We start from the raw sequence: 25098 nt of genomic DNA on the forward strand, positions 1-25098 counted from the left end.
CCCGGCCCCTCGCCGAGCTGCCGCCGCCGCCCCGTTTGCTGAGGAGGAGGCCCCCGGCCGGGGCGTCGGGCGCGGGGCATAAAACGGGCCGGAGCCGGCGCCCGGGGCAGTAGAGTCGCGTACGGCCCGGGTCAGCGCCCGACCGCCCGCGCTCCTCCCGGCCGCTCCTCCCGCCCCGCCGGGCCCGGCGCCGACTCTGCGGCCGCCCGACGAGCCCCTTGCTGCACTGCCCCGGCCCCGGCCCCGGCCCCCTCCCGCCGCACCGCCCCCGGCCCGGCCCTCCGCCCTCAGCACTCCCGCCTCCCTCCCTCCGCCCGCTCCCGCGCCCTCCTCCCTCCCGCCTCCCCAGCTGTCCCGTTCGCGTCATGCCGAGCCTCCCGGCCCCGCCGGCCCCGCTGCTGCTTCTCGGGCTGCTGCTGCTCGGCTCCCGGCCGGCCCGCGGCGCCGGCCCTGAGCCCCCCGCGCTGCCCATCCGTTCCGAGAAGGAGCCGCTGCCCGTTCGGGGAGCGGCAGGTAGGTGGGCGCCCGGGGGAGGCGCGGGCGGAGATATGGGCTCCGGGCGAGTCCGCGCCAGTCCGGAGGGGGCGCGGGGCGCAGGTGGCTCAGCGCGGCGGGCGGCCCGGAGGGTGGGCGGGGGCTGAAGGGCGCGGTGCCCGGGACCCGGGACCCGCGGACAGCCCCCAGGGCGGCACACAGCGCGAGCTGGGCAGCGGCCTCCAGCCAAGCCCGTCCCCGCAGGCTGCTCCTTCGGCGGGAAGGTCTATGCCTTGGACGAGACGTGGCACCCGGACCTGGGGGAGCCCTTCGGGGTGATGCGCTGCGTGCTGTGCGCCTGCGAGGCGGTGAGTGCGCCCCGCAGCCGGCCCGGGCCCTGACTGGTGGGGAGCGCGAGTCGCGCGGACGTCGGAGTGCTGAGAAGGAGCCCAGTCGGCAGACGTTGGGGATATTTTTCTGATGGAGGAAGGGGAATCAGCCCCTTCAAGTCTTAGGTGCTGTTACTGATCGCCCACTCTGTGTGAGGCTCTGTGCCAACTCCGTTTCGTTCCCAGCTCACCTAACTCCCATGGCAGCCTTGCTAGATAGCGAGAGTATTATTATCCCCATTTTCCAGACAGGGACCTTGAGGCCCAGAGAGACGAAGTAGCTTGTCTAGGGTCACGCAGATTGTAAGTGGCAGAGCTGGCTGACTCTGCGGGACATCCTTGCCTGGGGGTCTCATCAGTTGGCTTCTTGCGCTCACTTGGGTTTCCCGCCTTTTCCGGGAGCAGCCTCAGTGGGGTCGCCGTACCAGGGGCCCTGGCAGGGTCAGCTGCAAGAACATCAAACCAGAGTGTCCAACCTTGGCCTGTGGGCAGCCGCGCCAGCTGCCGGGACACTGCTGCCAGACCTGCCCCCAGGGTAAGGCTTGCTCCGCCCTGCGGGGAGGGAGGCAGGGCCAAGGTACTGGGTCCTGGGCCACTTGGATGGGGCTTCGGACTGGCCCTTCCCATGGCCAGCTGAAGCCCGTGTTCTTACCCCGCCCCCTGCAGAGCGTAGCAGTTTGGAGCGGCAGCCGAGTGGCCTGTCCTTCGAGTATCCGCGGGACCCGGAGCATCGCAGTTATAGCGACCGCGGGGAGCCAGGCGCTGAGGAGCGGGCCCGTGGTGACGGCCACACGGGTAGGGGGCTGGCGAACAGCGGGGTTGTGGTTGAGACTGGGCCACCAAAGCAGCGTTTGACAGTGCTCAGGCCATCTTCCTCACGTCCCAGACTTCGTGGCGCTGCTGACAGGGCCGAGGTCGCAGGCGGTGGCACGAGCCCGAGTCTCGCTCCTGCGCTCTAGCCTCCGCTTCTCCATCTCCTACAGGCGGTGAGAAAGGGGAAAGAGCAAGGAGGGGTCAGCTGCTGGCCGGGAGGGAAACTGGGAGAGCTGGGAGGGGCTGCTTTTGGCTCAGTCTGGCCTCACCCGACCTCTCATTCCCAGGCTGGACCGCCCTACCAGGGTCCGCTTCTCAGACTCCAATGGCAGTGTCCTGTTTGAACACCCTGCAGCCCCCACCCAAGATGGCCTGGTGAGATGATGTCATTTATGAGCACTTGTCCAGTCTGGGCACTGTGCTGAGAGCATGCTCTGCATTGCCTCCAGTGGTCCTCACCACAGCCCAGTGGGAGGAAGGCACTGACAGTATGATGACCATTTTACAGAAGGGGGAACTGAGGCTCAGTAGGAGAATGTGATTTGTTCAAGGTCACACAGCTAGTAAGTGGTGTAGCCAGGACTGGAACCCAAGCATCTGCCTCCGGGGTTCTTTCTTAAGCTTCCTAGGACACCCTGGAGGTTCCTTTCCATATTCCTTTTTCATCAGGCCTGCCTGGACCTCCTAATTGGCCTAACCTGCACAGTGTCTGAGCGTAGGGCCTTCTTATCTCTCTGCTCCAGGTCTGTGGGGTGTGGCGAGCAGTGCCTCGGTTGTCTCTGCGGCTCCTTAGGGCAGAACAGCTGCATGTGGCACTTGTGACACTCACTCACCCTTCAGGGGAGGTCTGGGGGCCTCTCATCCGGCACCGGGCCCTGGCTGCAGGTAGGGAGCAAAGAGCCCTGGGCGTGAAGTTCTGAGTTTTCTCTATCCCCCAGGAAAGGGGAGGGGGCGTTCTGACAGGCTCTCATCATCCTGCCTTCCCCAGAGACTTTCAGTGCCATCCTGACTCTAGAAGGCTCCCCAGAGCAGGGCATAGGGGGCATCACCCTGCTCACTCTCAGTGACACAGAGGACTCCTTGCACTTTTTGCTGCTCTTCCGAGGGCTGCTGGAACCCAGGAGTGGGGGTAAGTGGGATGGGGGCAAGACACGTGAGAAGGTTAGGGAGAGCACCTGTCTCAGAAAGGCCCACATGTGCGGCCTTGCAGGACTAACCCAGGTTCCCTTGAGGCTCCAGATTCTACACCAGGGGCAGCTACTGCGAGAACTTCAGGCCAATGTCTCAGCACAGGTGAGCGGGGATCTGGCTCTTGCTGCCACCTGTCTTGGCCTCTTGCTATTGCCCATCACATCCTGCTCTGTCCCCAGGAACCAGGCTTTGCTGAGGTGCTGCCCAACCTGACAGTCCAGGAGATGGACTGGCTGGTGCTGGGGGAGCTGCAGATGGCCCTGGAGAGGGCAGGCAGGCCAGGGCTGCGCATCAGTGGACACATTGCTGCCAGGAAGAGCTGCGACGGTGAGGTGGGGCGGGGAGGGCCTGGTGTCCTGGGCATGCACAACTGAGAGGCACAGACACGTGCCAGGGAAGGGGCCAGGGTGGGTATGGGAGAGATCCTGAGGACTGGGGGTGTAAGCGGCCATGGGGTAAGCCTAGCCTCACCTGTCTTGCCCCTCCATAGTCCTGCAAAGTGTCCTTTGTGGTGCTGATGTCCTGATCCCAGTCCAGACGGGTGCTGCCGGCTCGGCCAGCCTCACGTTGCTAGGAAATGGCTCCCTGATCTATCAGGTAAGAGCCAGGGGCTGCAGAAGGTGGGGGAGGGGTGGGGTGGGCAGCAGGCCCCAGGCCTTTACTGCCCCTCCACTTTGCCCTCCTCCATCCCTGCCCATCAGGTGCAAGTGGTAGGGACAAGCAGCGAGGTGGTGGCCATGACACTGGAGACCAAGCCTCAGCGGAGGGATCAGCGCACTGTCCTGTGCCACATGGCTGGACTCCAGCCCGGAGGACACATGGTGAGGGCTCCGGGTTGCTTTACCCCAGGGCCCAGTGCATGGGCTGTGGAAAGCCAGGTTGGATAAGCAGGGATGTTCATTATCATCCACTCACTCATGGATTCTCCCACTCATTCTTTTATTCATTTGACTTTTTTTTTTTGAGATGGAGTCTTGCTCTGTCGCCTGGGCTGGAGTGCAGTGGCATGATCTCAGCTCACTGCGACCTCTGCCTCCCGGGTTCAAGTGATTCTCTTGCCTCAGCCTGCCGAGTGGCTGGGACCACAGGCATGCGCTACCATGCCCAGCTAATTTCTGTATTTTTAGTAGAGATGGAGTTTCACCATGTTGGCCAGGATGGTCTCGATCTCTTGACTTGTGATCTGCCCGCCTCGGCCTCCCAAAGTGCTGGGATTACAGGTGTGTAGCCACCGCGCCCGGCCTGATTTGACATTTTTAGTGAGCCCCAGACTAGGGAATAGAGTACAAAGCAAATCAGATGTAGCCCCTGTGCTCAGCAAGTTCACAGTCAAATGGGAGGCATTGGACCTGGAGAACAGTGTCACAGGCCGCATAGTAGTAATTGTAATGGCAATGGTTGCTACTTACAGGGTCTTTCTATGTGTTAGGTGCTGAATTGGTGGCCTTACATATTTTTTGACTTTCACAGTACACATTTTATAGATGAGGAAGTGAAGACTTGGAGAAATTAAGTAACTCTTCAAGGTTGTTACATAGCTAGGAAGCAGCGGGGAGGGCCATGAAACTGGGCCTACCAGGTCCTTATCCTGTGTTTCTGGTGTGTGGAAGTGTGTGTGGGTGAAGTGGGGGCACAAAATGACCCAAGGTTTCAGAACCTTGGGCTCGTGTGAGAGCTGAGGAAGACCTGTCCTCCCCTGCCCCCACAGGCCGTGGGTATCTGCCTTGGGCTGGGTGCCCGAGGGGCTCATATGCTGCTGCAGAACGAGCTCTTCTTGAACGTGGGCACCAAGGACTTCCCAGATGGAGAGCTTCGGGGGCACGTGGCTGCCTTGCCCTACAGTGGGCATAGCGCCCGCCATGACAGTGAGTGTCCTTAGGGGTCTATCGGCCCTTTGGTTTCCTAGAACATTTGGGGGATGGTGGCAGACAGCCAGAGCCTGGTGTGTCTTTCTTCAGATGCCTTTCCGGTTGCCATCTGAAGGTGGGGACATATAGGGTGGCCCTGCTGGCAGACTCTTCCTGTTGCCGAGGTGCAAGGGTCTAAAACTTGCTGCTCTCCAGACCCTGGACCTATGGACAGTGTCTAACAGCTCCTGGAATGTGTGCTGGGGAGCTGGGGAATGCTGGGTTTGAGGGCTTGCCGTAGGCCACCTTCTCACCTGTCATCTCTCCTCTGTCTGGACCCAGGGCTGCCCGTGCCCCTAGCAGGAGCCCTGGTGCTACCCCCTGTGAAGAGCCAGGCAGCAGGGCATGCTTGGCTTTCCCTGGATACCCACTGTCACCTGCACTATGAAGTGCTGCTGGCTGGGCTTGGTGGCTCAGAACAAGGCACTGTCACTGCCCACCTTCTTGGGCCTCCTGGAACGCCAGGGCCTCGGCGGCTGCTGAAGGGATTCTATGGCCCAGAGGTAAGGATGTGATGGTAGGTGGCAGCTTGGAACATTTCTGCGTTTTAGCTTGAAGGGCTGTGTGGGCCTATGGTGGGGGAAGCAGAGAGCAGGCAGCCTGGTATAGAAGAACTGGTGTAAATAAAATAAATTAAACAGTGATTTGTAGGCTGGGTGCAGTGGCTCACGCCTGTAATCCCAACACTTTGAGAGGCCAGGCAGGTGGGTCACCTGAGGTAGGAAGCTCAAGACCAGCCTGGCCAACATGGAGAAACCCCATCTCTACTAAAAATACAAAAGTAGCCAGGTGTGGTGGTGCATGCCTGTAATCCCAGCTACTCCGGAGGCTGAGGCAGGAGAATTGCTTGAATCCAGGAGATGGAGGTTGCAGTGAGCTGAGATTGTGCCATTGCACTCCAGCCTGGGCAACAAGAGCAAAACTCCATCTCAAAAAAAAAAAAAAAAAAAAAAAAAGCTGGCATGGGCTTGGGAGTCAGATAGACCTGGGCATGACTCTGACTCGGCTTTTTATTATTCATTCTCCTGTCTATGTCTTTCTTTGGTGGGGTATCTTGGATAGTATGTAATATCCTGGACCTCAGCAGGGTAGGTGGGATGGACTAAGCCCTTCAAGTGGGGTGAGTTCTCATGGACTTGGAGTCAGAGAGACCTGGCTTCCAAGCTCCATACTATTGCCAATGGGTTTTGCTACCCTGAAGACTTTATTTGACCTCCCTGGCTCTCAGTTTCTTCATCTGTGACTTGGGGAAGTAGGCTCAGCCCTAAAGTGCCTTATTCCCATCCATTATCCTGTCTCTGTGCAGGCCCAGGGCGTGGTGAAGGACCTGGAGCCGGAGCTGCTGCGGCACCTGGCAAAAGGCATGGCTTCCCTGCTGATCGCCACCAAGGGTAGCCCCAGAGGGGAGCTCCGAGGGCAGGTAGGTGGGGTGTGTGGACAGTGGGGACAGTGGGGAGGGTGCAGAGTTGGGGTGGCACTGTGTGCCCTTGTACTAGTCACTTGCTGTCTCTGAGTCCTGGGGGGTGGTCATATCACACCTCCTGGCTGGTGGGGAGGATGAAGACAGACAAGCTACATGAGGAGGCTGGCAGCCCAGCACCCTATTCCTGGCAGCTGGGATGATTGTGGAGCGAATGGTATCCTTCTGGGCCACCGCAGCGCTCGGGGGCCGAGGTGTCTCCTGTTGGCTGGCCGGCTGCTGCTGGTAAAGACGCGAGGGGGAGCCCCAGCGCCACCTCAATTGGCCTTTCCTCCTAGGTGCACATCGCCAACCAATGTGAGGTGGGCGGACTGCGCCTGGGGGCGGCCGGAGTCGAGGGGGTGCGGGAGCCGGGGGCTCCGGATACAGCCGCTGCTGCGCCACCTGTGGTGCCTGGTCCCCCGGCCCTAGCGCCTGCCAAACCTGGTGGTCCTGGGCGGCCCCGAGACCCCAACACATGCTTCTTCGAGGGGCAGCAGCGCCCCCACGGGGCTCGCTGGGCACCCAACTACGACCCGCTCTGCTCACTCTGCACCTGCCAGGTAGGAGGTCCTGGAAGGGCACACTGGGTCCTGGGATCTGGGGCAAGGGGCCTGGACTCTCCCATCAATGCCTCTGTCCCTCTCTGCAGAGACGAACGGTGATCTGTGACCCAGTGGTGTGCCCACCACCCAGCTGCCCACACCCGGTGCAGGCTCCCGATCAGTGCTGCCCTGTTTGCCCTGGTGAGTTCCCTGCAGGGGAGTGGAGGGAGGAGTCAGCCCAGTGTGGACCAGTCCTTTGGGGAGGGAAGGAGGTCGGTCACCCTCTGCTTTCACCATTTCTTTGGCTCCACAGAGAAAGAAGATGTCAGAGACCTGCCAGGGCTGCCGCCGAGGAGCCGGGACCCAGGAGAGGGTGAGCTGGAAGGGTGCGTGCAGGGTGGGAGGCCCCAGAGGAGCCATTAGGTTGAACCAGGAGGGGGACAAGATGGGGAGAGTATATAGGGGGTGGCCTGAGGGGCACAGATTCCAAGCAATGCCTGACAGGACTCATTAGTGTTACTGGCCCCCAAATGGGCCCTTGTCTTAGGCCCATGTGGGCTGGCCTGAGGCTCAAGCCTTGGTTGTGGGCCCAGCTGATGAGCTCATACTAACGGCCGCTGGGCCCTGTTCCCCACCAGGCTGCTATTTTGATGGTGACCGGAGCTGGCGGGCAGCGGGTACGCGGTGGCACCCCGTTGTGCCCCCCTTTGGCTTAATTAAGTGTGCTGTCTGCACCTGCAAGGTATGGCCACCCAATCTTCTCTGGTGCCATAACCCAGCGGGGTCTGCAGAGATGGGGAGGGGCTGCCAGGTGAGGAAGGCCTGTCCTTGCTGAGGAGGGCTCAAGGATCAAACCAATAAGAGAAAAGGCCCTTGCGCTCTGAGAGTTGGCTTCCTGTGGGAAAAGGAACAGGGCTGACCTGGGTGTGGGTTCTGGCTCTGCCAGCTAACTAGTGCCGATGACCCTAGGCACCTTCCGTCCTTGAGCCTCATTTTCCTCTCCTGTAAGCAGATATGATGGCAACTACCTTGCAGGGTTCCGATGAGAAGCTGAGTTTAGGTCTATAAAGCAAGCCCGGGCCTCTGAGTAAAAGGCCACAGAGAGACTGCATCTGAGGTGTGGAATAGGAGAGGGAGTGGGCAGGAGGTTTATGTGCCCCCTGCCTGACACTCCTTGCTTAATGGATCCCTACAGGGGGGCACTGGAGAGGTGCACTGTGAGAAGGTGCAGTGTCCCCGGCTGGCCTGTGCCCAGCCTGTCCGTGTCAACCCCACCGACTGCTGCAAACAGTGTCCAGGTGAGAGAGGTGGCTGGGCACTGAGGCCTCACCTTAGGGTTGAGGCAGGCCTAGTCCTGGATGAGGGGAAGGGTGCTCAGCTAATTGAGCATTTACTGAGAACTGCTCTGTGCCTTATCTGGAGCCAGGATTCTAAATGGTGCGGAAAGAATGTGATGTTCTAGTGGGGTATGATGGGTTCTGGTTCCTGCTCCATCCATCCATCCATCCATCCACCCATCGATGCATCCATCCATCCATCCATCCATCCATCCATCCATCCATGCATCCATCCATCCATCCCTTGATCTGTCCATTCATCTGTCCACCCACCAATCCAAATTTATCACCTACTGAGTGCCAGAAACTGCTAGGTGCTGGGGATTCAAAATGAATACTCAAAAAACCAGGTTGGTCCTCCTGAGCTGACCCTTTCTCTTTCCCTCTCAACAGTGGGGTCGGGGGTCCACCCCCAGCTGGGGGACCCCATGCAGGCTGATGGGCCCCGGGGCTGCCGTTTTGCTGGGCAGTGGTTCCCAGAGAGTCAGAGCTGGCATCCGTCAGTGCCCCCTTTTGGAGAGATGAGCTGTATCACCTGCAGGTGTGGGGTAAGTGGGGAGCCTGGTCTGGAGTAGGGAGGCCTTCCCAGGGAGGTCCCTGAAGAAGCTGAAGGCCACTGTGTCCCAGTACCTCTGGAGGACCCTCAGTGTCTGCTCTGTCTTGTACCAGGCAGGGGTGCCTCACTGTGAGCGGGATGACTGTTCACTGCCACTGTCCTGCAGCTCGGGAAGGAGAGTCGATGCTGTTCCCACTGCACAGCCCGCCGGCGGCGTAAGTGAGGGAGTCCAGGGTCAGCAGCTGTGAGTGGAGGGCTGACCTGCCCGTGGGACTCCTGATCAGGGAACGGAGCTTTCAGTGTGTGCAGCAACAGTGCAGCCTGCCTCACAAGTGCCATTCCAATCCACCCTCACAGCAACCTGGTGGAATTTTTATTTACGACCTTTTCTTTGCAAATAAGATTTCTGAAGCTCAGAGGAATTAAGCAACAAGATGAAGGTCACCCAGCTGTGTGCACTGACCTGTTTAGAAAACGCTGGCCTTTCTGGGACCAAGGCAGGGATGCTTTGCCCTGCCCTCCATGCCTCTCTGTGCCTCTCCACTCCCTCTCCCCTCCTCCGACATTCCCTCCCTTCTGTCTCCAGCAGCCCCAGAGACCAGGACTGATCCAGAGCTGGAGAAAGAAGCCGAAGGCTCTTAGAGAGCAGCCAGAGGGCCACATGACCAAGAGGATGGGGCCTGAGCTGGGGAAGGGGTGGCATCGAGGACTTTCTTGCATTCTCCTGTGGGAAGCCCAGTGCCTTTGTTCCTCTGTCCTGCCTCTACTCCCACCCCCGCTACCTCTGGGAACCACAGCTCCACAAGGGGGAGAGGCAGCTGGGCCAGACCGAGGTCACAGCCACTCCAAATCCTGCCCTGCCACCCTCGGCCTCTGTCCTGGAAGCCCCACCCCTTTCCTTATGTATATAATGTCACTAGCTTGTTGGGATTTTTAATTTATCCTCACTCAGCACCAAGGGCCCCGACACTCCACTCCTGCTGCCCCTGAGCTGAGCAGAGTCATTATTGGAGAGTTTTGTATTTATTAAAACATTTCTTTTTCAGTCTTTGGGCATGAGGTTGGCTCTTTGCGGCCAGGAACCTGAGTGGGGCCTGGTGGAGAAGGGGCAAAGAGTAGGAGGTGAGAGAGAGGAGCTCTGACCCTTGGGGAGCAGAAAGAGACCTGGAGAGGCAGAGGATAGTGTGGCAGTTGGCTGACACACCTGGGTTCCACAGGTGCTCCTTGAGATGGTCTAGAGACTCAAGAATTTAGGGAAGTAGAAGCAGGATTTGACTCAAGTTTACTTTCCCACATCGCTGGCATGTTTGCTAACTTCATGTTTGAAGTTGCTCCAGAGAGAATCAAAAGTGTTACCAGCCTCTTTCTCTCTCCCTCCCTCCCTCCCTCCCTGCCTCCTTCCCTCCCTCCCTCCCTCCTTCCTTCCTTCCTTCCTTCCTTCCTTCCTCCCTCCCTCCCTCCCTCCTCCTTCCCTTCCTCACACCAGTGGGGTCTTGCTATGTTGCCCAGGATGATCTTGAACTCCTAGCTTCAAGTGATCCTCCTGCCTTGGTCTCCCAAAGTGTTGGGATTACAGGCATGAGTCACCACACCCAGCCCAGCCTCTACCTTCTTTGTCTAAAGTGAGGCAAACACTTTCCTGTTTTTTTCCTGGAAACTTGTGCTCTGGACCAGTTCTGGGGCAAACTGGGGTCAGAGTAGATTGGAATCAGCTCTGATCCAGCTTTTGGTTGTGCTTACGTTGAGACCAAAGTATGTGGAGAATAAGACAAGACCCTCCTGCCCTGTTACCCTCTTCTCTCTCCCCTCCCTCATTCCTACCATCAAGACCCAGGCATTCTGACAAGCTCTAGGAAATGAGGGTATCAGAACAGAAATCTCGGCCGGGCGCGGTGGCTCAAGCCTGTAATCCCAGCACTTTGGGAGGCCGAGACGGGCGGATCACGAGGTCAGGAGATCGAGACCATCCTGGCGAACATGGTGAAACCTCGTCTCTACTAAAAAATACAAAAAATCAGCCGGGCGAGGTGGCGGGCGCCTGTAGTCCCAGCTACTCGGGAGGCTGAGGCGGGAGAACGGCGTAAACCCGGGAGGCGGAGCTTGCAGTGAGCTGAGATCCGGCCACTGCACTCCAGCCTGGGCGACAGAGCGAGACTCCGTCTCAAAAAAAAAAAAAAAAAAACAAATCTAACAATTTTTTTTTTTTTTTTTTTTTTTTTGAGATGGAGTCTCGCTCTGTCGCCCAGGCTGGAGTGCAGTGGCCGGATCTCAGCTCACTGCAAGCTCCGCCTCCGGGTTTACGCCGTTCTCCCGCCTCAGCCTCCCGAGTAGCTGGGACTACAGGCGCCCGCCACCTCGCCCGGCTGATTTTTTGTATTTTTTTTTTTTTTTAGTAGAGACGGGGTTTCACCGTGTTAGCCAGGATGGTCTCGATCTCCTGACCTCGTGATCCATCCGTCTCGGCCTCCCAAAGTGCTGGGATTACAGGCTTGAGCCACCGCGCCCGGCCAAATCTAACAATTGTATGTAGCTGCAGATCCATCTTTCATATAAACGATGTGGAGTCAAATGAATCTGGGATTTTATGATCTGGCAGGGCAGGGGAAAGGGAAATCATAGCTTCCTTATAGAGTGTTAGGCATGCTGTGTGTGGTTAAGAAGTTATTGTCTTAGCCCATTGAAGCATCGAGTTCCAATTCTGCTGTTAACTAGCTGAGTTATTTAACTTTCATGAACCCCTGTTTCCCTTTTATAAAACACATGCTATCCTCCTCACAGGATTCAATCAGAACACGTGCATTACACAGCTCAGGGCCTGGCACGTATTCGCTGCAAAAGGCACTCTCCCTGAGGTGGGATTTGTGGGGCTGGTTTGGAATGAAGGCGGGGGAGAACCGCAGGGAGGAGAGTGGCCACGGGCTTCAGTTGCATTTGGCAACTGATATCCTGCTGAATGCTTAGGGGAGAGGAGGGGCTGGACTGAGGATGTAGGGATGATAAAGATGGGGATAACAACTTGGGCCAGAGCCCTGACTCTTAATAGGAGGATCGTGAGGGCCAGATAGGGATGAAAAAGCAGCAGTATTCAGCACGGGGTTAAGTGTGGGAGTGAGGCACCCGTTGTGGTATGATGAAGGTTTGGCCCAGAAATGGTGCACTGACAGTGTTGTCCTCCTTGGTGAGGAACTTTGGTGGGAAGAAGGGTTGGAAAGGGAAATTTTGATCCTTGGATTTAACCCGAGTTTGTTACTGATGGTCACAATACTGGGGAAGGATAGAGGCAGGTGAGTCACTGTAGGATGGCTCGTTGGGCTCCACCGAGCTGGAACCACAGGCACCAGGAGGGATTCCGAGCAGGCCTCAGTGTATGTGAGTGAACCAATGAGCAGGCGATGCGGCCAGGCAAAGCCCTGTCCTCTTTAGACAAAAACCGTTGAAACACCTTTCCTATCCTAGCCTGTGTTCCAACCAAAGCTGGCCAGTCTCCAGGCCCTGCCTGAGCCCCAGGGAAGTGGTATGGTGACTCAGAAGGGCCAGCCCTGTGCAGTGTGTGAGGAACTTCATTTCAGACCTGTTGGAAGCCCTGATGTTCAGAGACCTCAAGAACATCATTCATTTTTCCCATCCATTCAATGCCCATTCAATGCCCATCCATTCAGTGCCCTATCCATTCCCCTCAGGCAACTGCACATCGGTCAGACAACCTTTCCCTTTCCAGAAAATGAAACCAAAAACCCTACGACAGCAGCAAAATCCAAGCAGAGGCCCATTTTCTTGGGTTTAGTACTTCAGGGTCTCAAAATGGTTACCTGTAATCTTTAAAATTTGGTCTCTCACCCTGGGGTCAGTCAGGCCTTCTACATTGCAGAGGGTTTGACTCGACCACTGAGCTTCTCCAGCAGGGATGGTTCTGATACACCATTTTTTGAAGAGAAAACTCCTTCATGTGCAGTAATCCACTTTGCCAAGTTCTCCTTGTGCAACCACCTCTTAGGCATTCCCTAGTGACACTCTGCCCACTTTTAGTATACCAAATCCAGATTGTGCTAAGGTAGGTGATGAACAGAGACCAGTTTGGAGCTATGGCATGGTGGTGCTGCTGGCAGCCATCAGTTCACGTTTGTCCATGTCACCAGAGCAGGGTCTGTGCAATGACTTAAGAACAATAGTTTTCAAATCTTGGCCATGGATATGTGAAATTGTCACAGGGCAGAGGGACAGATGGGAGTTCCAGGGACCTCCTGGGAGTGGGGAGAGCCGAGGCAGGCGGATCACCTGAGGTCAGGAGTTCAAGACGAGCCTGTCAACATGATGAAACCCCGTCTCTACTAAAAATACAAAAAGTTAGCTAGGTGTGGTGGCGGGTGCCTGTAGTCCCAGCTACTCGGGAGGCTGAGCCAGGAGAATCACTTGAACCTGGGAGGCGGAGTTTGCAGTGAGCTGAGATCATGCCATTACACTCCAGCCTGGGTGACAAGAACGAGACTCTGTCTCAAAACAAACAAAGAAACAAACAAAAAAACCCAGCAAAACTAGCAGATATGTTCCTTGCTAGTCATGACCCATGGTCATAAGATGTTTACGGCTCAAGAAACAGCTTCACAATGCCTGCAAAGACAAACTCCTATGACAGCAGAATGTCCTGATGTCCCCATATCACATAACAATGTATGCTTTTATGATGGTTATAGTCAGGTTTTGATGCACTTACGCACTAAAATGCCAAGGATAGTTTTCTTTAAATCAGCAACACAATAAATGTCATGCTGTCAGCCCCCCACATGTAGACACAGCTTAGCTTTTACATGGATAAGAACCCTATATAAGAAAACCTTAGGCCAGGTGCAGTGGCTCACACCTGTAATCCCAGCACTTTGGGAGGCCCAGACGAGTAGATCACTTGAGGTCAGTAGTTTGAGACCAGCCTGGCCAACATGGTGAAACCCCATCTCTACTAAAAATACAAAAATTAACCGGACATGGTGGCGTACGCCTGGAATCCCAGCTACTCCGGAGGCTGAGGCAGGAGACTCGCTTGAACTTGAGAGGCGAAAGTTGCAGTGAGCCATGACTGTGGCCATTGCCCTCCAGCCTGGGTGACAAGAGCAAAACTTCGTCAAACAAAACAAAACAAAACAAAACAAAACAAACAAACAAAAAAATCTTAGAAGAGGCATTCCTCCTCTTGCTTTCTGAAGACACTCTACGCTGAAACAGTAGCTTTCAATGAACGATCTCTTCTCACCGCACTCTGCGATTTGCCTTGAATTCCTTTATGTGCAAGATCCAATAACCCTCTCTTGCAGTCTAGATGAGGACCCCTTTTTTTGGCAACACTTCTGACACAACAAAAGTGGCAGAAAGGAGAGGTCTTATCGTGTAATAACATTAAGGCAAAGAAGGATTTCTCTGGGCATGCTGAAAGAGACACAGTTTTGCTTGTCAAATATTAGGTAGTCATAGATGATGTATGATGAAAAAAGCCTGTGTGTACGGAACGCCTACATAGAGGATATTATGGAATGCTGAAAATACATTGTTAGGGATGACAAAAGGGGAGGACTTATTAGAGATTGTGGAATGACTGTGCTGCTCTGAGAATGGAGCTTACAACATTGTTTGACTTTGATAAATTTTCACCTACAAAGGGAGCTGCCAGAATTATTTTTGCTCATCATAAAAGTAAATCGTTGTTAGCAATTATGGTAATATACAAATATGTGAGAAGGAAAGAAAAATCCACCTATTATTCCAACTTCTGGATAGCCAACCACTCTTGAAAAAAGATTACTGATGGCTGGGTGCGGTGGTTCACGCCTGTAATCCTAGCACTTTGCAGGGCTGAGGCAGATGGATCACCTGACGTCAGGAGTTCGACACCAGCCTGGCCATCATGGTGAAACCCCATCTCTACTAAAAATACAAAAATTAGCCAGGTGTGGTGGTTCGTGCCTGTAATCCCAGCTACTCGGGAGGCTGGGGCAGGAGAATCATTTGAACACTGGAGGCAGAAGTTGCAGTGAGCCAAGATTGCGCGATTGCACTCCAGCCTGGGGCACAGAGCAAGACTCCATCTCAAAAAAAAAAAAATCACTCAGTATTTTTCTAAGTTTTAATTAGTGAAAACTTCATTATTCAGCTTTGGCCCCACTCGCACTCCCATGCCAGGTTCTACCCCTACATTGCCTTCTGCAGTGCCTTGATCCTCACCTGGGAAGGGCTGTGATGTCCTAACACAGAGTATTTGTGCGATAGCTTCAGGAGCAGGAGTGCACTTCTTTCTGCACAAATAAGGAAAGCTATGGAGTGCACTTAAGGGAAGTCTGACCTTTTGCATTGAGAACAGCCAGGGAGGTACAAAAACAAAAAGTTTGAAAAAAATCTTCCCTAGCTTAGAGAATTGGGCACATTTTCTGCAAATTGTCTAGAGCTCCCTCAGGAGAATCCATGCTTCTCAGCTGATCGGTGTTGAGCAGCAGAGATTGGCCAGGACTCCCGCCGTTCCTTGGAAGGAGTCATTCACAGTTTTTTCTTGTCCACCTGCCTTGGCTGGGCTGGCTCAGCCTCTTTTGAAGCCTCCGCTTTTGGAGTTCACCATGCTCCACTGAGGTGCCAGGCCTACTGTGGGGACAGAGACTCCTCACTCTCTCATCTGTGCAGTGGGACAAGCCGGGGGCACGGATAGAGGCAGCTGATGTCAGTGTAAGGGATGCTGCCTGACAGGCATCGAACTGGATACTTCTCCATGCAGGGGCAGAAAGGCTGCTGTCGAGGTCCTGGGAAGACATCTCCATCAAGTACATGTGCTTCCAGCCCAGCAGCTGGCGGGTCTCATGAGCCTGCCTGGCAAAGAGGCCTGTGAGACTGGAGCAGGTGGCCATGGCTGTGACCTTTCACACTCATGGTAAGAACACCCTGGAGATCACAGGCAAAGCTGGCTGGTGCTGCCTGTCTTCCTGGTGGCCCAGCAGCTTTTAACATGGTGGCCTGGGTCCCTGACCAGTCCCCACTCTGAGGGAAGGTGGGGAAGAAGGAGGGAAGCCAGGGGCATTCTCCTCAACACTAATATAAAAAAAAGAAAGGACTTGTCCTTTAGGAAGGAAAAAAAAAAAAAAGGAAAACAAACAAACAAGAATTTGTCCTTTAAAACCTGAACATTTTGTGGTCTTTTCTGCCTTCTATAGGGTAGCAGTAGAGACATATTCTTTTTTTTTTTTTTTTTTGAGACGGAGTCTCGCTCTGTCGCCCGGACTGGAGTGCAGTGGCCAGATCTCAGCTCACTGCAAGCTCTGCCTCCCGGGTTTACGCCATTATCCTGCCTCAGCCTCCCGAGTAGCTGGGACTACAGGCGCCCGCCACCTCGCCCGGATAGTTTTTGTATTTTTAGTAGAGACGGGGTTTCACCGTGTTAGCCAGGATGGTCTCGATCTCCTGACCTCGTGATCCACCCGTCTCGGCCTCCCAAAGTGCTGGGATTACAGGCTTGAGCCACCGCGCCCAGACTTTTTTTTTTTTTTTTTTTTTTTTGAGATGGAGTTTCGCTCTTGTTGCCCAGACTGGAGTGCAATGTTACCAATTTCTTGCATATAAGAAAAAAACCTTTTAAGAACAGGGATATCTAAGATCCAAGTTTAAGTTGTTTGCATTGTTGTGATATAGACTAGTGTTTTTCTTTTTGTTTGTATTATTTTTATTTTTGAAATAGAGATGTGGAGTCTCACTATGTTGCCCAGGCTGGTCTTGAATTCCTAGCCTCAAGTGATCCACCTACCTCAGCCTCCTAAAAATGCTGGGATTTCAGGCGTGAGCCACTGCACACATGGCCTAGACCAGTGCTTTTCAAGCATTCATGTGCATGTGAATCATCTGGGAGTCTTGTTGAAATGCAGATCAGAAATGTTGATCAGAAGGTCTGGGGCGAGGCCTAGGATGCTGCCTTGCTGACAAGCTGCCAGGTGATGCTGCTGCTGTTGGTGCAGGAACACATTACGAGTAACAAGGATGTGGGCAGTCTATCACCTGACATTTTTAGCAAAATCTGCCATACTACAAAGCTTCATATAAGTGTATTCGCTCAACTAATATTTACTGAGCATCTTCTTTTGTCAGGTAGTGTCTTTTTTCTTTTCTTTTTTTTTTTTTTTGAGACGGAGTTTCACTCTTGTTTCCCAGGCTGGAGTGCAGTGGCGCAATCTCAGCTCACCGCAACCTCTGCCTCCTGGGTACAAGTGATTCTCCTGCCTCAGCCTCCCAAGTAGCTGGGATTACAGGCAATGTGCCACCATGTCTGGCTAATTTTGTATTTTCAGTAGAGACAGGGTTTCTCTATGTTGGTCAGGCTGGTCTTGAACTCCCGACCTCGGGTGATCCACCCGCCTCAGCCTCCGAAAGTGCTGGGATTACAGGCGTGAGCCACCGCGCCCGGCCTGTCAGATACTGTCTTAAGCACTGGGGGTTCGGCAGTGAATTAAACCAACAAAAATCCCCGCTCATGTGGAGTTTATAGTCTAGTGGGGAAGATAGTTAATAAATATAATGAACAAGTCAGTTATATAGTGTGCCAGAAGAAGATAGTGCTATGGAAAAAATAAAGCAGGAGGAGAACTGGGAATTCCAGAGGGAGATGATCCGATTGCAATTTTATTTTATTTGCATTTTGTTTGTTTTATTTTTTGTTTTTTTAAATTGTCTTTTTAGTTGGGTTTGGAGGCTCACTCCTGTAATCCCAGCACTTTGGGAGGCCAAGACAGGCAGATCACTTGAGGTCAGGAGTTCGAGACCAGCCTGGCCAACATGGTGAAACCTCATCTCTACTAGAAGTACAAAAATTAGCTGGGTATGGTGGTGCACACCTGTAATCCCAGCTACTTAAGTGGGTGAGGCAGGAGAATTGATTGAACCCAGGAGGTGGAGGTTGCAGTAAGCAGAGATCACAGCACTGAACTCCAGCCTGGGTGACAAGGTAAGACTCCATCTCAAAACAAAACAAAACAAAATATATATTATTTATTTATTTATTTATTTTTGTCTTTGTTTTTTTCTGGTTGAAATTTTAAAAGGGCTAGTCAGAGAATGCCCCACTGAGGTGACATGGAACTAAAGCCATGGGGACATACAATACTTTTTAAAAATTCATGAACGTGACTAAGCTCCTTGTCAGGAGAAATGAAGGGAAGAGACCTGCCATAATGGTGAGATTCATGTGAAATCAATCAGTTGGTAAATATCACAGTAGGAGAAGATCCTGGATATTGAGGTGAGAACTGGACCTCTACAAAAATAGAGGATAAAGTCCTGATTCAATTATATTTAAATCTCAAAGGACATAGTGTTTCCTCTAACATTTAAATGGTATACTATGTAAAGATGAAATATGACCACAGTGAGCATTAAAGCAATAGCTACTACCTGGTACAATGAGGTCACATCCATTCACGGGTTAGTTATGCTTGCACAAGTTTGCTTACAAGATGCAACCCACCCAGGCATTTGCCAGTCTGAAAAAGGAGAAGAAGGGAGGGGGATCTACTCAGGACTAGGAAGGGACCCTATCCTAAAATCTCCACTGAGAAAGAGTTGCAATTAAAGCACATATTTCGTGGTCGGAAATATAAGAGGCCAAAATGCCACATGAAGCATAAATTCGTGTCCTGGTTGGCAGACAAGGGAGGCTGGAGTGTGAAAATCTCACTGAATGCCACCTAAAGAAGCACTGGGCCAGAAAACACAAAGAAGCTCCTGGAAGCTCTGAGGCAAGGGGTGAATGTGAAAGAAGGGGAACAGCTGGGCGCTGTGGCTCACACCTGTAATCCCAGCACTTTCGGAGGGTGAGGCAGGTGGATCATGAGGTCAGGAGTTCAAGACCAACCTGGCCAACATGGTGAAACCCTGTCTCTACTAAAAATAAAAAAATTAGCCGGGCATGGTGGCATGCACCTGTAGTCCCAGCTACTCAGGAGGCTGAGATAGAAGAATCTCTTGAACCTGGGAGGTGGAGGTTGCAGTGAGCCGAGATCATGCCACTGCATTCCAGCCTGGGCAACAGAGCAAGATTTAGTCTCAAAAAATAAATAAAATAAAATAAAGAAGGGGAATAAAAGAAAGGTGATGGTGAGGGGAGATACCCAGTGGACCATCTTGGAAGGGGAGGCTCCAGATACTGGAGGACAAAAGATGCCTCATTCTCCCCCAGTAGCTCCAGCAGCTGGAACCAGCCCAGCCCGTTTTTCCTCCCGGGGAGTAGGGGCTCACCTGTGGAGAGGCCCAACACCCTTCCTTCTGATACCCACCAACCCAGGTCCGAGGACGTCTAAACCAGATTTATAATACTTTCAGGACCCCATCACCCATCCCTTTGGCAAAAACATTACTGCACCTGCTGGCTGATGCTTGAAATTCCTTCAGTAGAAGTTTTTTCTTCTCAAATTGGAAGATGAGAGTTTTAAAATGCTAATGACTAGTTAAGATATTAGGTCATCTGTTAAAGTATAATCTATCAGTCAACAAACGTGAATGATTATTGTCAGATCCCACTGCTTTTTTTTTCTTTTTTTTGAGACAGAGTCTGGCTCTGTCTCCTAGGCTGGAGTGTAGTGGCATGATCTTGGCTCACTGCTACCTCCACCTCCCGGGTTCAAGCAATTCTCCTGCCTCTGCCTCCCGAGTAGGTGGGATTACAGGCGCATGCCACCACACCCAGCTAACTTTTGTATGTTTTAAGTAGAGACGGGGTTTTGCCATGTTGGCCAGGCTGGTCTCGATCTCCTGACCTCAGGTGATCCACCTGCCTTAGCCTTCCAAAGTGCTGGGGCTCACAGGCGTGAGCCGCCGTGCCTGGCCCCCATTGCTTTTTTTTTTTTTTGGAGACGGAGTCTCACTCCATCACCGAGGCTGGAGTGCAGTGGCGTGATCTTGGCTCACTGCAACCTCTGCCTCTGGGGTTCAAGCAATTCTGCTTCAGCCTCCCGAGTAGCTGGGACTACAGGCACCCGCCGCCATGCCTGGCTAACGTTCTGTATTTTAGTAGAGATGAAGTTTCACCATCTTGCCCAGGCTGGGCAAACTCCTGAGCTCAGGCAGTCCACCGCGTTGGCCTCCTAAAGTGCTAGGATTACAAGCATGAGCCACCGTGCATGTGGTGGATGGGTTTTTGATAAGAGGGAGGGTTAGAGAAAGGCATGGATAACTGAAGGGTAAGGAGGTAGGGGTATGGGGACTTCACAGCCAGCAGGAACATTTACAGCGGCTGGGCTGTTTACCTTCAACAGCTCCACAGAGGAATAGTCGCTGTGCGGGGAGGAATTTCTGTCCTGAACATCTGTGTGCTCACCCAGCTTAGTGGGAACTCTGCCACTCAGACATATGATTCACATCAACTGTGTTTTTCATGAGTTTTTAGAGACTTTCTTTTTTTTTTTTTTTTAAGCAAGGCTGACATCATTATGAAAGAACTTTTTTTTTTCTCATAGGTTCCAGCCAAGGTACCACTGGAAATGGCACCAGGGAAGACCTTCAAAAGAAGGTTTTTTTTTTTTCCCCTCCTCTCCTCCACAAATAGGTGAATGAGGAGACTTCCTGACATGGCTGAAATAAAAAATTATAGCGCTTCATTTTTGACTGATTGTAGATGTAACAATTCTCCATTGAAAAAGTTTCAGAAAACAGAAAAGTATAAACTGAAGAAAATTTAATTACTTAATAAAATTAGAACTGCAATTCAGAATGAGCCTAATTTACCTTTGATTTTTTCCCCGTCTTTTTATCCTGAACATTATGATGCCGTGATTTATTTCAAAATTTCAGATGGTACTTTTAGTGAATCATGCTTTTTAATTATAAAAATGTTTCCTTGAAGTAAAAAATTTTGATTAAAAAAATCAAACAACAAAACAAACTAGGAAAAATTCTTTGTGAAGAATATAGAGTTTTTTTTTGAAGTTCTTCTTTCTGTGTGTTTTGTTGAGTTTGCCTTGTGTTTATAGTTTTATATCTCTTTTCCTTGCTTGGCTCTATTACCGCACACATAAGTTTTGCCATAGATTGTCAGAATTTTAAGAGAAACGATGCTAGGCCGGGCACAGTGGCTCAATCCTATAATCCCAGCACTTTGGGAGTCTGAGGAGGGTGGATCACTTGAGATCAGGAGTTCAAGGCCAGCCTGGCCAACATGACCCCGTCTCTACTGAAAATACAAAAATTAGTGGGGCATGGTGGCAGGTGCCTATAATCCAAGCTACTTGGGAGGTTGAAGCAGGAGAATAATTTGAAACCGGGAGGCAGAGATTGCAGTGAGCTGAGATCGCACCACTGTACTCTGGGGTGACAGGGTGAGACTCTTTCTCAAAAAAAAAAAAAAAAAAGAGAAACAATGCCAGGTGGCTGCTCTCTTTGCACATCTGGATGAAGACCCAGAGGCTGGGGTGACACTGAAACTCCCCAGCCTGAGCCCAATCCAGCTGATGGCAAAGCAGATACTTCGCGACTGTGCCTTGCTGAGAAGTGAGTTTGGACACCCCAAACGAACTGCAGTTGGGAGCAGCTCCCAGCTCCAGCTCCAGCTCCCTGTTCACTTTCCAAGAGGTGGCAACAGCCAGAAGAAGTCTGAGATGCGACTCCCAGGGAGAAGGGGTTGCCCCTGAGGATCAGTCCAAAGTTGCTACAAGGCCGGACGCCCTCTGTCCACATAGCTGTGGTTACCTTAAGAGTTTGCAATGTGTGTATTCATTTTGGTTGCCAAGAGGACCCAGCTGAGTAGATGTGGGCTCTGTAGACTGATGTTTTGTGAGAAGAAGGGAGGTAGGGAAATGTGCTTTGCTAGTGACTTGGTTCTTGACCACCATCACCTCAGTTTTGTGATGACTTCCCGGAAATATGGCCAGCCTTGAACTGACAGCAGTTTAGTAGAGTAGTATGAACTGAGAATGACACTTGTTAGCTGTGTGACTTTGGCAAGTCATTTGCCATGCCTGAGCCTCAGTTTGCTGCAACATGGTCTTTTTTTTTTTTTTTTTTTTGAGACGGAGTCTGGCTCTGTCGCCCAGGCTGGAGTGCAGTGGTGGGATCTCGGCTCACTGCAAGCTCCGCCTCCTGGGATTACGCCGTTCTGCTGCCTCAGCCTCCCAAGTAGCTGGGACTACAGGTGCCCACCACCTCGCCCGGCTAGTTTTTTGTATTTTTTAGTAGAGACGGGGTTTCACCGTGTTAGCCAGGATGGTCTCGATCTCCTGACCTCATGATCCACCCGTCTTGGCCTCCCAAAGTGCTGGGATTACAGGCTTGAGCCACCGTGCCTGGCCTGCAACATGGTCTTAATGATGGTTACCTGCATGATCGTCACAAGGACCATAGAAAACGTATGTACATGCTTGGTGTATAGTTGGCACTGAATGCCGTCACTGTAATTGAATCTGACAATGGGTGTGAGAACCATTAGGAAGGGGTGAAATGCTCCCCATGCCCGTGAAAGGGTGAGGCCATTCTTGGGTGGAGGGGACACAGTCCTCCGGCTTCTATTATGTGATGCGACAATAATTATTACTGTGGGCATGACCATAGCCTTTCTATCTTTGGCATCCTGTTAAACGGAATCTTCTGGAGCCAGCTTCTTTTCTCCTTTCCCACCTGAGAAAGGAAACATTCTTTCTGGCTGGGAATGAGGCTGTCAATCTACCTGATTAAGAGTGAGAGAAGAGAGGTGGGGTACAGGGGTGAGGGCTGTAGGGCTGGAGGGGGTGGGTAGGTGTGGAGGAGAAGTCTTCAGAGGCATGTGTGGGTGATGGGGAGTGGAATGAGAGCAAAGAGATTCTAACATTCTGGGCTGTGTTTATAGGTCTCCCTTAATATTTTTCAAGGTATGAATTAAGTGAAATTTCTCTTTCGTGGTAAAATATATATAACATAAAATTTACATTTTAAGGCAAGGTGCGGTGGCTCACACCTGTAATCCCAGCACTTTGAGAGGCCGAGGCGGGTGGATCATGAGGTCAGGAGTTCAAGACTAGCTTGGCCAAGATGGTGAAACTCCGTCTCTACTAAAAATACAAAAATTAGCCAGGCATGGTGGTGGGTGCCTGTAATCCCAGCTACTCGGGAGGCTGAAGCAGAGAATTGCTTGAACCTAGGAAGTGGAGGTTGCAGTGAGCCGAGATCCAAACAGAAACTCTGTACCCATTAAACAATAACTTCTCACCCCACCTCCTCCAGCCCCTGGTAACCTCTATAACCGTGATTCTACTTTCTGTCTCTACACATTTGCTTATTCTCTATCCTATACATCTTATGTAAGTAGAATCATACAGTATTTGTCATTTGCGTTGAATTTATTTCACTTAGCATAATATTTTCAAGCTTCATTCATGTAGTAGTATGCATCAGAATCTCATTCCTTTTTAAGGCTAAATAATCTTCCATTATATGTACAGTCATTCTTTGGTATCCATGAGGGATTGGTTCCAGGATCCCCGTAGATGTCAAAATCCAAGGATGTTCAAGTCTCTGATATAAAATGTTGCAGTATTTGCATATAACCTACACATATCCTCCATATACTTTAAATCTTCTCTAGATTACTTATAATACCGAATACATTGTAAAACTGTAAATTATTATTCTGTATCATTATTTATTTATGGTTATATTGTTACTTTTTCATTTTATTTTTCTTCAAGTATATATACTTTTTTTTAGTTTAGTCTCATTCTGTCACCAAGGCTGGAGTGCAATGGCACAATCTCGGCTCTGCCTCCCAGCTTCAAGCTGTGGGCTTCAAGCTATTCTCCCGTCTCAGCCTCTTGAGTAGCTGTTATTACAGGCATGTGCTACCAGGCCTGGCTAATTTTTGTAGTTTTAGTAGAGAGAGGGTTTCACTCTGTTGGCCAGGCTGGTCTTGTACTCCTGACCTCAACTCATCTGCCTACCATAGCCCCCTAAGGTGCTGGGATTACAGGTGTGAGCCACTGCACCCGGCTGTCTTCAAATATTTTTATCTGTGGTTGCTTGTATCCCTGGGTGGGAAATCGTGGATACGGAGAGGGCTGACGGTATGGTCCACATTTTGTTTCTCGATTCATCTGTCAAGGAACATTTGGGTTGTTTCTGCCTTTTAGCTATTGTGAATAATGCTGCTTTGAACATTAGTACTAGTATCTATGTGAGTCCCTGCTTTCGATTCTTTGGATAGATATCTAGAAGTGGAATTGCTGGATCATATGGTAATTCTGTGTTTAATTTTGGAATTTTTCTTTAAGTGTCTTTGGCTGTCAAACTGCATCTTTTGTTCCCATGATGGTTCTCAAATCCTTTCATTCTGTTATAGTTTCTCCCTCTCTTTATTTCATGCCTTTGATTTGTTGGAGGAACTGGCTAATTTGTCTCTAGAGAATGATCTACTGCTTAGATATATTTGTTCCCTACTCACAGTGTCATTTAATTTGTTCCTTCATCCCCCATGTTTCCTGTAAACTGAAAGTTAAATATAGTCTTGATTGCATTCTGGTTCAAGTGTGTGACAGGAATAGCCTATAGAGGTGCTCTGTGTTTTCCACTGGATTCTATCAGGAGCTACCAAAATGAGCTTCTTTTTTTTTTTTTGGTGGAGGGGCCAGGGTCTCACTCTGTCTTCCAGGCTGGACTGCAGTGGCACGACTACAGCTCACTGCAGCGTTGACCTACCAGGCTCAAGTGATCCTTCCACCTCAGCTGAGTAGCTGGGACTACAGGTGCATGCCACCATGCCTGGCTATTTTTTAAATTTTCTGTAAAGATGGGTCTCACTATGTTGCCCAGGCTGGTCTTGAACTCTTGGACTCAAGTGATCCTCCTGCCTTGGCCTTCCAAACTGTGAGATTACAGGTGTGAGAAACCATGCCTAACAAAATATACTTATTAAACATAAACATAAATTTACTCTGAGAATGACCCGCCTGGGTATGTGGGGTAAAACCTCTTTATTCTGTGACATGAATTCTTAATTTCTTTATTTTTATTATTTGTTTATTTATTTATTTTTAGAGACAGGGTCTTGTTTTGTCACCTAGGCTGGAGTGCAGTGGTGTGATCATGGCTCACTGCGGTCTTGACCTCCTGGGCTCAAGTGATCCTCCTGCCTCCTGCCTCAGCCTTCCAAAGTGCTGGGATTACAGGCATGAGCCTGTGATTGTTCAGTGGGATGATCTCAGCTCACCATAACATCTGCCTCCTGGGTTCAAGCGATTCTCCTGCCCCAGTTTGCTTTTTAAATTTCATTCATAATGCTCTGGGGTAGGTACTGTCACTCCCACTTTATAGGAGACCGAGGCTTAGAGAGATTAGATAAGGTGTGCAAAGACACACTGTTAGTAAGTGACTGAGCCAGGATTCAAAGGCAGGGACTTGTGGAACATGGATTTGAGGGGCCATTTCAGCTTTAAGGGAGGGGTCAGCTGTCCAGG

General features: G+C 51.6%; 1 protein-coding gene and 1 long non-coding RNA gene across 2 annotated transcripts in view; both read left to right on the forward strand.

Moving 5' to 3' along the window:
* Nucleotides 1–303: 303 nt before the first annotated feature.
* On the forward strand, nucleotides 304–9719 carry CHRD (chordin). Its single transcript, XM_033211932.1, is given in 24 exon segments — nucleotides 304–513; nucleotides 739–842; nucleotides 1269–1398; nucleotides 1530–1658; nucleotides 1750–1849; nucleotides 1964–2051; nucleotides 2420–2561; nucleotides 2665–2805; nucleotides 2887–2969; nucleotides 3047–3194; nucleotides 3358–3464; nucleotides 3569–3688; nucleotides 4576–4732; nucleotides 5057–5277; nucleotides 6081–6194; nucleotides 6533–6796; nucleotides 6886–6979; nucleotides 7092–7151; nucleotides 7417–7520; nucleotides 7974–8076; nucleotides 8509–8663; nucleotides 8785–8836; nucleotides 8839–8886; nucleotides 9258–9719. Coding segments are annotated over 24 exon segments (2868 nt in total). The 5' UTR covers nucleotides 304–365; the 3' UTR covers nucleotides 9314–9719.
* A 12492-nt stretch (nucleotides 9720–22211) lies between these two features.
* The window catches only part of LOC117083832, a 43146-nt gene continuing 40259 nt past the window's right edge, over nucleotides 22212–25098 (forward strand). Inside the window, exon 1 of the long non-coding RNA XR_004437226.1 lies at nucleotides 22212–22364. This is a non-coding gene — a long non-coding RNA (uncharacterized LOC117083832). The remainder of the gene's footprint in view (nucleotides 22365–25098) is intronic.

The sequence above is a fragment of the Trachypithecus francoisi genome, unplaced genomic scaffold (assembly GCF_009764315.1).
Source record: "Trachypithecus francoisi isolate TF-2019V2 unplaced genomic scaffold, Tfra_2.0 Lachesis_group0, whole genome shotgun sequence".
NCBI classification, from domain to species: domain Eukaryota; kingdom Metazoa; phylum Chordata; class Mammalia; order Primates; family Cercopithecidae; genus Trachypithecus; species Trachypithecus francoisi.